At 40.4% G+C, this 13,217-nt stretch overlaps 1 protein-coding gene across 1 annotated transcript in view; it reads left to right on the forward strand.

Annotated features, from left to right (window-relative positions):
- The first annotated feature begins 4,723 nt into the window (after positions 1 to 4,723).
- The window catches only part of LOC130389137 (SH3 and multiple ankyrin repeat domains protein 2-like), a 33,910-nt gene continuing 25,416 nt past the window's right edge, over positions 4,724 to 13,217 (forward strand). The window contains exons 1-7 of the mRNA XM_056598808.1: positions 4,724 to 4,924; positions 6,907 to 7,110; positions 7,345 to 7,416; positions 7,715 to 7,823; positions 8,657 to 8,811; positions 9,443 to 9,610; positions 10,860 to 10,976. Coding sequence (XP_056454783.1) covers positions 4,724 to 4,924; positions 6,907 to 7,110; positions 7,345 to 7,416; positions 7,715 to 7,823; positions 8,657 to 8,811; positions 9,443 to 9,610; positions 10,860 to 10,976 — 1,026 coding nt within the window. The remainder of the gene's footprint in view (positions 4,925 to 6,906; positions 7,111 to 7,344; positions 7,417 to 7,714; positions 7,824 to 8,656; positions 8,812 to 9,442; positions 9,611 to 10,859; positions 10,977 to 13,217) is intronic.

The following is a 13,217-nucleotide window of genomic DNA, read 5'->3' on the forward strand; positions in this document are numbered from 1 at the left end:
CATCTCAAAGTCTGTTAGTGTTCCTATGTGGGAACCATTACTAGATAATCATTATTTTTGATTACTTTTTACTTAAAAAAAAACAATACGTAGATATATATTTATAAATGTATTTAACAAATTATCAATTTTATTAAATAAAAAAAGATAAATTACTTTTCAGAGCTCTCGGTGAAAAGCCACCGGAGTGGGACAAGGACCTTGTGCTTTGATGATTGGCCTCTTAACCAAAACTCAAACCATCCCAAAGACTTCTGAGGCTCTCTACCCGTCTCAGGTGCCAAACACTCTAGGGTTATAAATACATTCCATAAACACCATGTCACACGTTCTCACAGCCACAATTTCTCCTATGCCACGACCAGCCACACACACACGCATGCACACACTCAACACACACACACACACACCCCCACACACACACACACACACACACACACACACACACACACACACACACACACACACACACACACACACACACACACACACACACACACACACACACACACACAGTCAAGAGAGTTAAGCGGGAGGATGGGGCAATATCTCCTCTGTGAAATATCCTCCCCCTCCTAATTTTTTAAGTTGTATTGATACAAAGTTATGTATACATATATAAATGTAAGTTTAATATAAGAAATATTGTCTTCGTATCTTTTAGCCTACCTAATGCCATAATCCATATCTTACTCCCACCCTCGCTCCCTAGCACCATCCCTCCCTCCATCTCTCCCTCCCTCCGTCTTCTCCTCATATCTTCGCCACTTCGATTCTCCTTTCGGTCACTCAAAATGAACGTTTAATAAAAAGAAAAAAGTGCATACGTTTCCAAAAGAATAGCTCACACCTTCATGTGCTGTGGGACGTGGTCGTTATGGTAGTACTAAACACTAGTCTTTTAATGCTTTTCCCCCCTCATCAAAAGGCAGGGAAAGCAAGACTCAGTGCGCGCGTCTCGACACCGGTGGTCGCTGCTGAGGATTCTATCCGATTTTCGATCATCATGGTGTCGTTTTCACGCTACTTTTAGAAAGAATACGGGCTTCGATGGAATTTAAAAGAGGTGGTGGACAGGTGCACTGAGGACTTCGCAATCCCACGAAGGTGAGACGCTCAACAACCAACATAGGCTACGAAGATGCTCTGGTTTAGACGCTAGCCATTATTGATGCGAATACGCCTATTTCCTACTCTATTTGCTCGCTAAGGATACATATGCAGCAGTTGTGCAAAACATTCACATGCTTAACATGTAAAAACTATCCGTTTATTATAGTAAAAAACTGTGATTAGCAGCTGTATGTTTGAATGTGCTTGCGCGTTCTTGCTTTGATGGGGACAGTTGGTCAGATGATGAAATCATGTAGCCTTATTTACATCCGACCTATATAGCTCACTTAATGTTTTATCTCCAGTGTGATTGATTAGTATAGACTTGTCTATCTAGGCTATTTTGCGGTTGCTCTTCTCATCTTGAAGGTGGGAGTGGCCGATAATAACAGGCTTCCATGGGAGAAGAAATTGGAGCAACATCTCTACATAATTTACATAACCCTTGAAGACCTCAATACCTTCAAACTGGGAAAAAATTATGAATAAAATGAATTAACAGTATAGGTTCACAGATTTCAAAATATATAAATATGCATTGCACCAATGATCAAATCTCGAATGATTTTGCATGCAGTTGGACAGAATGAGTCAGTTTCGGAAATAACGCGCAAACTACTGGAGAGAAAACATTCCCTTCCACTAAGAGAGACTTGAAAATAAAAAAAGTAACGCATTAATGTTTAAATAATTGGATACAAGTAAATGACATGAAATGTATTAGAGGGTGCATTGGATTTGGGGCAAGGACCGGCCGCAGGATGGAGCCGCTAGCCCGCATGTCTGACTCCTGGAGGCGGGGCAGGATCCTCCCCCTGGTCCCCCCGGTAGAGGTGGAGCTGGGGTGGTGGCGGGTGACCAGCGGGGAGAAGCGGTGGGAATGAAGACAAGTACTTTGAAACCCAATCCCATCACAATCCCCAAGATTAAACCCGAATGTGAATAGGATGAGCTCAATGATGGGGTGCAGGCAGTAGGCGGGGTTTAGGCGAGACCAATGCGTAAAGATCTCCGAAACACTTGGACAGTTAATTGGTCTTCTTTCATTTGTATCTTTTTGATAGATATCTATTAATTGAGAGCTTTTTGACCAGGTGATTCAGAAATTGAAATCTATTTTCCAAGAGCACCTAAGCAGCGTAACAAAAATAAACAAAGTTTCCAGATATCGAAACATGAGAAATATAACCAAAACAGTCAGTTCAAATGTAATGACTACTCAGTCCAGTCCAGTTCCATGCTCAAAAAATAAACTAAAATTGTCGTAGGAAATAATTCCAGGTGATCCATGTGGAAGGAACAGTAAGACTAAAAGCCTTTTGACCGCACAAACGATGTACTGTTGTCCAGGGAGGTATACCGAGGCTGAGGATCACGCACACACACACACACACACACACACACACACACACACACACACGCACACGCACACGCAAACACGCACGCGCACACACCCACACACGCACACACACACATACACACACACACACACCACACAAACACACACACACACACACACACACAAAAACTCACACACATAAGCACGGACAGACACACAAACACACACACATACACACGGACACACACGCACATACAGACACACACAGACATTCACACAGACACACACACAAAAACACACACATACGCACACACACACACACATACACAAACATACACACAGACACACATACATACACACACACAAACAGACAAACACACAATCCAATTTATAAAATAACAAAAGCCTTGTGTAAAACCAATTATAGCAATATAAACTAGGGTGGTTCAGTGTACCGGTACCAGCCAAGTACCTAACCCTAACCCTATCCCTGAACGACTAATTTGCATAATGTGGTACTTTTGTACTAGCTTAATATTATGGCGAAATGGTGGAAATCTATTAGAAAATAAATATGGAGATGAAGTGGGTGTGCATATTGGCCTTTGAGTGCGTCTGTGTTTGCAGAACTCAGCAGAGAAAGCTGCCAGCAGATCAGGACAGCCCACAACTTGCAGAGAAGCAGAACATTATATCACTGCATTTTCGGTTATTTAAATACTTGTTTGTTCTTAATTTGCCCACACACAATCCATGCCAAATACTCTCTGATTTTGGCATTCAAAGTGGCAATTTTCCGCTCTTAATATCAAATTAAAAGGTCAGATTTGGTTTGTGCTTTTCATTGTCTTCTATATTATATAGCTATATCATAGCTGCAGCTGTCACTTGGGCTTGGCAAAAGTTTGTCATTTTGGTCCTATTTGAGTGCAACAAGCAAATTATAACTTCACATATGAATCTGTTTTCAGTTTCAGATGGAATATATACTGCCAAGTTTTTTTTGTTAGAGAATACCATTAACCTAGATATGTCCACATTTAAGACCAACTAAAGTTGTGGTAGATGGGCCTGAACTATATTACAGTGTAAAGGCAGGCTACCTACTATTATATAAAGTTTGTACTATAATATATAGATGCTGCATTAGGAAAGTTGTCATATGTGACAAAGGCATTGTCACACATTTTTTTAACAAGGAGAACAATATGGGCCCAATCCTAGTGCCTTGAGGGACCCCCTGACAGATGGAACAGCCATCTGAACACAAAAGTCCATGCTCAGCTGTATCAAATGCATTTGATGGATCAATAACCAGGGTGGCATATATTTAAATGTTATCCAGTGCCCCAAATTCTAGGTCATTTATCACTACCAAGGGAGGCATAAGTAATGGTGTGTTCAAGTTGCATCGTACACTACCCGCCCGAGGGGCAAAGTGGGAAATCTCCAAGCTTCCTTGGGCATTTCACCGGATCATTCCCCCTTTGGGGCGGTCCCCCTCGGGATTCTGAGAGTCAACCGAGTTCAGTGAGGTTGACCGTACGACTCTGAAAGCAAAGATGGCTGCCTTCCACCATGGACCACCATGGGTCTAAAATGTCCCGAGAATCTACCGTGCTTTACCCCCTTCACGCTTCCAGATTTAATTAGAAATTAGCAGTTTGTTGGACTTAATAACTGAACTATTAAAATGTTAACAACATTCTTTTTTTTCAATTAATAAATGGCAAAGGTTACACCATCTCTGAAAGTCAACCTTCACCTTGGATGTATAAGGGAAAAGTTAGCAGTTGGTAAAATAGACATTTTCAAGTTAGAGCGAACCCTAGCTACTGAAAACCAGAGTAGTTGAGTTGAAGAGTGCATCATTCTGCTGAAGTAGTAACAATTCAAAAGAAACACTTGATGTTCCACTCTCACTCAGATGATGCCCTGAAAGGATTGAGAGGTCCTCGCTGCTCTTTGTGTATTTTTCTTCATAATTTAACATAACTACACTATTATTGTGAATTTTCAAATGTGAATATTTCATTTTAATGTTTACTCAAAGCTGTAAAAGTAAGTAAGTGTGCATAAAATATGTGGAGGGGTTGTTTGAGAACAGAGGACCTTACCTCACCGCTTATCGAGTGACGAACTAACTAGATTTAGTTTGATTTTTTAGATTAGTTTTAGATGACCGTGCTAGGTACTACACTGCTCACATGTGTGAAAGCCAAAACTCCTATTTATAACTATTGTTTTGCCCCCTCTCACAGTGATTCAGCCATGACGTGCAGTCCCACATCCAGTGAGGAGGAGATGGCCCTGTCCCTGTCAGAGGGTTCAGGGGCCGAAGACAGTGGGAGTTCCCGGGAGGAAACAAGGGGCCCAGGGGCCACAACAGTGGTTTCCAGTAGAGGGGACGTCAGCCGGGAAACGGAGACCTCCCTGGTTATCTGTGTGGTCATACCAGACCTCCAACAGTCGGTGGGTGAACTGAATGTACCATTTTGTGACAATGATCGGAGACATAACAGCGTTCTTAGTCTTCTACAACATGAGCACAATTTGCATGACAAAAAGCATCTTTCAACTCGTGAATTTCGCAGGAAAAATCATAAACACAATTAGGAACCGCTGAAATTCCTCCACGTTCCCCCAGTCCAACACAAAACTTTGTTAGTGTCTGAAAACAACAATTCCTTTTTCACTCTTAATATCTTCAATAGAAAATACAAGTCAACTTTTGACAGACAGCAGAGCTAACACAACATTCATAGGACATAGTTTGTTATAATTCATGAACAAAGCTGTGATTGGCTTGGCAGCATGTGTTATTTATGTTTTATGAATAACCAAACACCATGTTCTTCCATTGTCAGACTAATGGAGGATAATGATGCAATGTGTTCAGATTGCGGCCTCTGTAGTCGCGAGGTGAAATAGGAAAATCGGTCACAGCTTACAACTGAGGCTGAGAAAAATCAAAGCATCTGCCCAAAACTAAAGTACTGCACAATAATTGCTGCAAGATCGACTTGAGTTTAACAGAACAGTGTAGAGAAGCTTTTTTCAAATCTATATATTATCTTGTTGGGGCACTGCATAATGGCTACATTAGAGATGGGACATTTTGAAAAAATGGCCTTCTAATTTCCACAGCTAGTACATCTCAATGTTCTAAATTGAACACAAGAGCTTATATAATTCAGTCAATATAAGTGCACAAGTAGGTTTCAGAGGTTTTCCTTGAAAATTGTGGGTCTTTTAGATGTTTTTTGAAGATGGGGAAGGATTCTGCAGAACATTCAGGGCTCTGTATCCCGTTCCACCTCCAAGAGAAGGTTCTTGGACCCCCTTAAACCTAGCATAAAAAATGATGACAGGAAATGAATGATATCGGCACACATATTTAAATACAGGTATAAATGTTGCCAAGATGCACAAAGAATGGGATCTGTCACACCATATCAGTAGGTGTTCTGGGACACATTCTGAACACATCGGACACAAGTGTGAAAGCATCTGACTGCCCAAAGCGCACGCATAGCGTTCTATTTACAGATCAGGGGCGGGAAATGGAGGAGCGTCTTCCTATTTCGACTTTTGCTTTCTCAGCATCAGTATCTGTTTACCTTTAATCCAAAACATCAGTAAAATCAATATGGATAGGCCGACTCGTCGTCGGTTGTCAACAAAGTACCAAGTATCTATTTTTTCCTTTTGTTGTAATGACAGCTGCGTAATTATTCCTCACTCATATTGACGTGAGCCTGCCACTGGTCTCAGTTGAAGTGGGTGAACAGAATGAAGAGATTGTAATATGAGTGACAATGTGTGGGCATTCTGTACGGAAAGAAGAGGCCTGGATTTTGACTGAAATCATATTTTTTTTTTTTACCTTATTTATTTGGGAGAGCCATTTGAGATTAAACATCTATTTTTCAAAAAGGGTCCTGGCCTAGATAAAACAGAAGAATAACACATAAAAGTCCCAAAAACAAAAAAATAACCAATTACAGCATAAACAGATTATTGAGAGCAGTTTCAGATTCATAGAGATACACCAGGAAAGGTCAGATTAAAAACATTTACATGCTTGATAGGCTGACTCTGAACCCTTGATGAAAGCATTTATAGAAACAAGTTCATTTTGAGGTCAGTCAACGTCGAAAGGCCCCGTTGAAGGGGCAAAATAGCCTGAAGCTTTTCCTTAGCTCTATGCTTACATTGGTAACAGATAAAATGAGATAGTCATGGAAACTAAGCGAACGGCCCAAAGAGTCACTCCTACATAGGTTGATAAATATGCTGGTAAAAGGCCAAGAAGACCTTGATAAATATAAACCTGCAAGTGGCTGACTCTTTGCCGGGCTAGTGAGGGCAAGCTAACGTTGGCGTACAAAACCACAGTGATGTGTCAGAGCGCTTGAATTAGCACTGAAACCTTTACTCTTTTGCTTCTCCAGATTGTCCTGAACTTTGAGTCCACCGCCACAATATGGTCAGCTAAGCAGCAGGTTCTGTGCACGCTGACCCAGCCACTGAGGGACGTCTTGAATTACGGCCTGTTTCAGCCTGCGTTCCAGGGGCGTGAGAGTGGGTTTTTGGACGAAGAACAGCCACTGAGACTGTTCTCTATACCAAAGTGTCAGGGTGTGCCTACACTAGAGGTAAAGTACATGATGTTGTCCTGGTCGTGTGTCGGAGGACTATTTTACATGAATACTCGCTCAATTGACTGTTGATGTTCAACCAATAAACGTGGGGAAGCATAAAATGCTCATGATTAATGACTCAAGGGTATGAATAAACGTAATGGATCAGAGAGGGGCTAACATAAAACGGATTGTCATTGTCTGCTTTTCAAACCCATTTTTACGATGTTTTCTCTTGTGCCTCTGCAGTTCCGCTATAAAAGTCGAGTCTACAAACATACCAATGTAAATGAGATGTTGATTGCAAAGATAAACATCCAGGTGAGTATTAAGAAATGTTTTATCATAGAACGAGCATCGGTGGCGAAGGTTTTATTCTATCAATAAAAATAATAATAAAAAGAAAGCTGTGGTATATTTCAAGAAGCCATCCTCTGTCCTTTGATCTCTTCAAGAATAGAGAGTTTGGGACAATGATTTATAATGAATAATTTACATACAAATATTGTTGAAACCTTCGATCCATGGTCGAAACTCACATTCAATACGTCGGTGCTACGGAGGGACGCAAATGAGGTGTGAACATCATGTGCTCTCTATGTTCCTATTTCTATTACAGACTAATTTAAGACGTTTTATCGAGTGTATTCAGCAGTTGGAAACGGACAAGGTGGAAAAGATGCTGGATAGAGGCCTCGATCCTAACTACCATGACCCAGAGAATGGAGGTAGCGCAACTCAACCATCCAATGGGATTAAATTCAGATGCGTCATTTTATTTGGAATGGGAAATGAAGACCAAATCTGAATGAAATGGCACAAAGTGCTATACATAGATACATAGTCAATGAGCCATATTTGATTTATATTTATTCATAACATCCAAATTTGACACATTTTATTTCTGTTCAGATTGAAATTAAACACTTTATTTTGAAAAGACCGTTGCTAGTCTAGATACTTATTTTCTAGAGCTATAGGGAACCTTAAAGGGGATTCAGAAGATCTGCCTCTGTTGGCTTGTTTGTTTCACAAGGGAACCAATTAGAAGATGGAAGATGGCTACAGCTTGTAGATTTATTCATAGGAAAGCTATAGTTTAAACACTGAAAGGAGTTTTTGTTGGCCTGGACTAATGTCACCTGATGTTGTATTTACTTGGCTTCTATTTTCTATCTTATTCTATAAGGGATATAGGCAAGTACAAATACATTATCAGATTTTGAAATCTAACTTTAAACAGTGTTAAATGAATGTCATTATAGAACTGCATAGACCAGGATGTATTTTTACGTATTCATTAATCAAAGACATGGAATGGAACTGTTTGGCACACACGTTTAGTCCACCGGTAGAAATTGTGTGGGCCTCAGGCGAATTTCGAAATAATGTGGATTTTAGTTAATCTGATCGTACAAGCGTTTTAAGATCAAATCTGTGCGTACAAGTGGTTCTTGTATGATTGCTTTATATACAGTAGGATCCCTTGATTTCTAGTTGTGAGATTATGTTTTTTTTACAATTTGAATGTATGTCTGTTTGTTTCTGTGTGCGTGTATAGAAACTCCACTAACATTGGCAGTCCAACTGGGGGCTGGCTCATCATCTATCATCATTGCATTGAAGAATGGGGGAGCTCATATGGACTTCAGATCTCAGGACGGTCTGACTGCCCTCCACAAAGCTGTCAAAGCCAATAACCATGTGGCACTTAAAGTTAATAACATGCAAATACATTCAATAACACAATATGCACTGCACATAGATTGAATGCACTTTTCTAATGCTCGTCAGGGAAAGGGGATAAATGCATATTGTTTGATAAATTCTCAAAAGATGGCTTATTAAATAAGCTTTTAACACCAATTAAAAAGAGTATGTGCAATGCATTTGTACTGCAGCCAGTATAGCTAGGCAACAATTAAGATTAAGAGATATAACATTAATTATAGTCATACCAGTTAACCAGTTCACGTAATGTATCTCCTTTGAGATATCGAAAACATAGCTTGCATTTTCAAATGGCAAATTGTTAAATTGCTTTGCTCTTCCATATTTGGTGTAATGGGTGCTGGAAGCCCACAGATAACTTGCTGTTTGACTTGCAGAAAGTCAAGTCAAGCAAGTTGACTTAAATAATATTACACCTATTATATGTTTTATATGGTCTAAATTAGCTGGTATGCATAGGCTGCTAATTGGAAAATGTTTGCATTGTCATGATGGAATTGCAGTCAAATAGTTCTAACCCAGGTTATAGAAAGGTAAACATTTGTAAACAAAAAAAGATTTCCATAACATTTATTGTTACTAGTTTTTCTTTCATTGTTTTCTTTGTTCCTTCCAGACCCTGCTGGACCTGGGCTCGAGTGTGAATTATAAAGACAGCCAGTCGCTCACCCCTCTGTACCATAGTGTGCTGGAGGGGGGCGAGCTGTCCTGCTGCCTCCTGCTGCTCAGGTTCAGTGCCACGCTGGGCTGCAGCGACGAGAACGGCTGGACTGAGATGCACCAGGTAGGCCCCTAGAGAGCAACACTCACATGGGCTTTTGAAGCCTCCAATTCCCTAATGTTTTTATAGGGGGTGCACCGCGTGGAAATACATATTGCAGTCTTTTTGGGCTGGGTTAGATTCGGTGGATTTTGGGTTTCATGATCATGATGCAAGATAAATATGTTACGGATAAACAAACCCAACAAATTCCAACAAAGGATATGTTTTTCATAGGCAAAAAAATTTATGAAACAAAGCTTTGTTTTCATTTTGTCGATTAAGGCCCTCTTTTTTTTGGCAGGCAACTAAAAAATCACAGCTTTTTAATCGCACCTGCAATATGCGTACTGTGAAGTCTAGCTTCTTTGGCAGGGAAGACATTGGAGCAGTGTGCATTGAAGCAGGGAGATACAGGCAATGCTATTCACTCCCCCTACAATGAATAATTCAATGAACTACAGAGGCTAAAAAGAGCAGGGGTTCAACACCCACCGAGAACTGCTGTTGGTATAGGAAGATTTCAGGGCTGGATTGCACATTACAGTTAATGGATTGGCTCAATTTATTTTGGTATATACTTCAGAAACATTCTATTAATCTTTTTTACAAAAAGAGGTGGATTGTGTCAGTGCAAGCCTCTGCCTAAAAAGCCTATTCAGCCTTCTTGACTATAAAGTGAATAACAATCAGGATTAAGTAAACTGCTGACTTGGATATTCTAAGATCCCTTATAGGCTTTTAGTGGCATGAGCTGCTCAAAGTGTTAGTGAACTGCCTGTTTCCGCTCGAACTCAAACACTGAGATAAAAACAAATTTGTTTGGAGCTGAGTTCCCATGGTTACAAGTTACAACCCACGGCAACTTTGTTCCAGTACACGCGTAGAGTACGAGCGTTATACTGAGCGATGTTATGCATGAAGTGCCCCATCCCCCTTGGCAGTCAACACAGAGTGCTTCCTAGACAGAGGTCCTAGCTTTCAACACACACAACTCGCCGCCAGTGTATCTTTGTCGTGACATCGAAGTGCCTCTGAAAGTTCAGAGCAGGGTAGAAATATTACCACTTTTTACAACAACAACAAAATATATTGTTGGGTCACCACCCCTTTAACGGTATTTTATTTTACCCAGTAAAAGACCAAGCTAATTATGAAAAAAGGCGTCAGTAGGGTTGGGGTTAGTATTACCAGTATGTGTTGTACCAGCTAATAATGTAGTGCATGTTTTTAAAGTTACTGCTGTATCTAAGATGCCCCACTGTGTTTCTAGGCCTGCCGCTACGGCCACCTGAAGCACCTGGAGCAGCTGTTGCTCTTCGGAGCTGACATCTCATCCCAGAATGCAACAGGAAACACTGGCTTGCACATTTCTGCTCTCCACAAGCAGGTAGGGCACACACATTTACAAATGGACAATTACAAGAATACGCCAACCTGATTTAAACACAGTCACATACACATATATGTCTTGAATATTAACTTTTTAATATGAATATTAACTGTGATTGGGAAGTTTTGCTATTTTATTTTTAAGACACTTTTTTTTAAGACAATTTTCATACATAACTATAAGTGATTGCATTTTAGCAATACTACATGCATTGCAGGCACAATCACATTGTACACCAGGAATTCACTCTTGGGGTTTGTAGACATGGCTGATGTTGACATGAATGGTGGTGATAAGAACCAAGTGAATGAAAGTGAGCCTGAGCTGGGCTTTGTCGTGGTGGATGGAACTCTTTTCTACTATACCATCAGAGTTGTCCTTCTTCTTCTATTGTCACCCGGGCTCGTCCAATGAGATATAATGTATAACCAATGTTATAACGATACAAACACATGTTGCATAATTACACATCAAATTATGTGTTAAAACATCAAAAAACTGTTTTAGAATCATTACATTGCAGTTAACGTTGAAGGCCGCCATGTTTGATCTTGTGTCTGACGTCGAGTTTGACAAGTCATGCTCTAAAAATGATACAAAGTTTCAGACTTGTGGGGAACTGTTTAATTAATCTTTAACAGATCTGAGCTTTTCCCGTTATACGAGTTGTCTTGACTTGTCTTGATTAGGCTCCACAGTCAGTCTTCCCTCGACAAATTCATACCATTAATTCATGACTTATGTAAAGTAGATTCCACACAATCTCTCAAGCATGTGAAAGCAATGTATTTTAATGTTTCTGAAATGTCCCTGTGTGTTCTGCTGGTACTCAGGGGTCAACTACTCTTCCTCACTGTCACTCAGCACAGAAAGGGTCTTTTGAAAACATTGATGTATAAGCTGGGCAGATCTTTTCTAGTCTGAAATGTATTTAATTTGACAGAACATTAGTGAGTCAAATGTGACCGTTTGGACTAAATGGCATGATATATTAGTGCATTATTAGATGTAAATGAGTTAAGCCTGGAGCATGTCAGTTAGGGGATGCTTTGAGCTGGGAGCTGTAGTCGGTAGATATGGGGAGGAGGGTGGAGAGAGACTCCTGCCTGTTAGTATCGCTGGTCGATGAGCTGCTGCTCATTTGGTTGGAAACAATGTGAACATTATGCATGGGGGCGTAGGTTTTTAAGTTATGGAAGAAAAAAGGCTTTTGCGTGGACGTTCCACATTGCGGCTCGATAGCAGCGTTGTGGCCGGCCTGCTTTGCAGAGCTTCTGGCCTGAGGAAGATCTGCCTGGTCCAGGACTGCTCTATCCTTCTGTCGTGAGATTTGACTGCACCCTTCAGGACAACATTGGTCACTGCAAAGCTGTGTTTACTTTGTATGCTTCTAATGACTGCTAATGAAAATTACTTTTAGCTCAACCAGCCCGCCTTTTAAGTGATTAGTTTATAGTTTCATTGGAGGGCAAGCCTGCCTATTATGTGGCTTACTCATCTCTAAAAGCTTTGTTTTAACTTTAACTAAACTAAAGATCCTGGTGTGTTGTGAGTGACCTCACTTTATTTGTATTGTCTACTAAATGCATGCATGGATTCACATCCCATATTAGGCAGGCAATGCTTCTTTCTCCAATCTTAATGTGGATTAATTTTCAACATAATTCCCAGGCAGTTCAGTTCACTTTCATTATTGTGCTGAAACATTTTTTCAAAATGTGCATTAAGAGAGAGTAAGAGAGAGAGAGAGGTTAAGGTAGATAGAAAGGTTATAATAAATGAACAAAGAGCAGCGCAACAGAAACAGAAGGAGCTTACAACAGGGGCAGAATGTGGAAAATTTAAATACAGGTGACACACATTTGACTAACGCCCTACTATTCCTGGCGATACCCACAATGCATTTGTAAATGGAAGACGATAACAACAAGTCGTGGGTGCTGGTTACAGTAAATCCCAATCATTCGAACCATGAAACCCCAAAAAATCTGTCATAACCCTAGGCCAGCAATTTCAATGAACAACTCTATTCATAAACTCATTGCAGAATTCATCAATCAGCTTCAGTAGCGACTCCCGGTACCGTGTTAATCAGAGGATCACGATGAATTTTCCTTTAATTTCAACGTTCACAAAACCACCTGCACCAAAATGCTGCTGCCACCTTTCCTTGTCATTGCTGCTTTCAGCCTTGTCCCTTATCTTAGCTGGGTCAACCACATGCTTTCTGTTGAGCCC

This window comes from Gadus chalcogrammus, chromosome 9, assembly GCF_026213295.1.
Source record: "Gadus chalcogrammus isolate NIFS_2021 chromosome 9, NIFS_Gcha_1.0, whole genome shotgun sequence".
NCBI lineage: Eukaryota > Metazoa > Chordata > Actinopteri > Gadiformes > Gadidae > Gadus > Gadus chalcogrammus.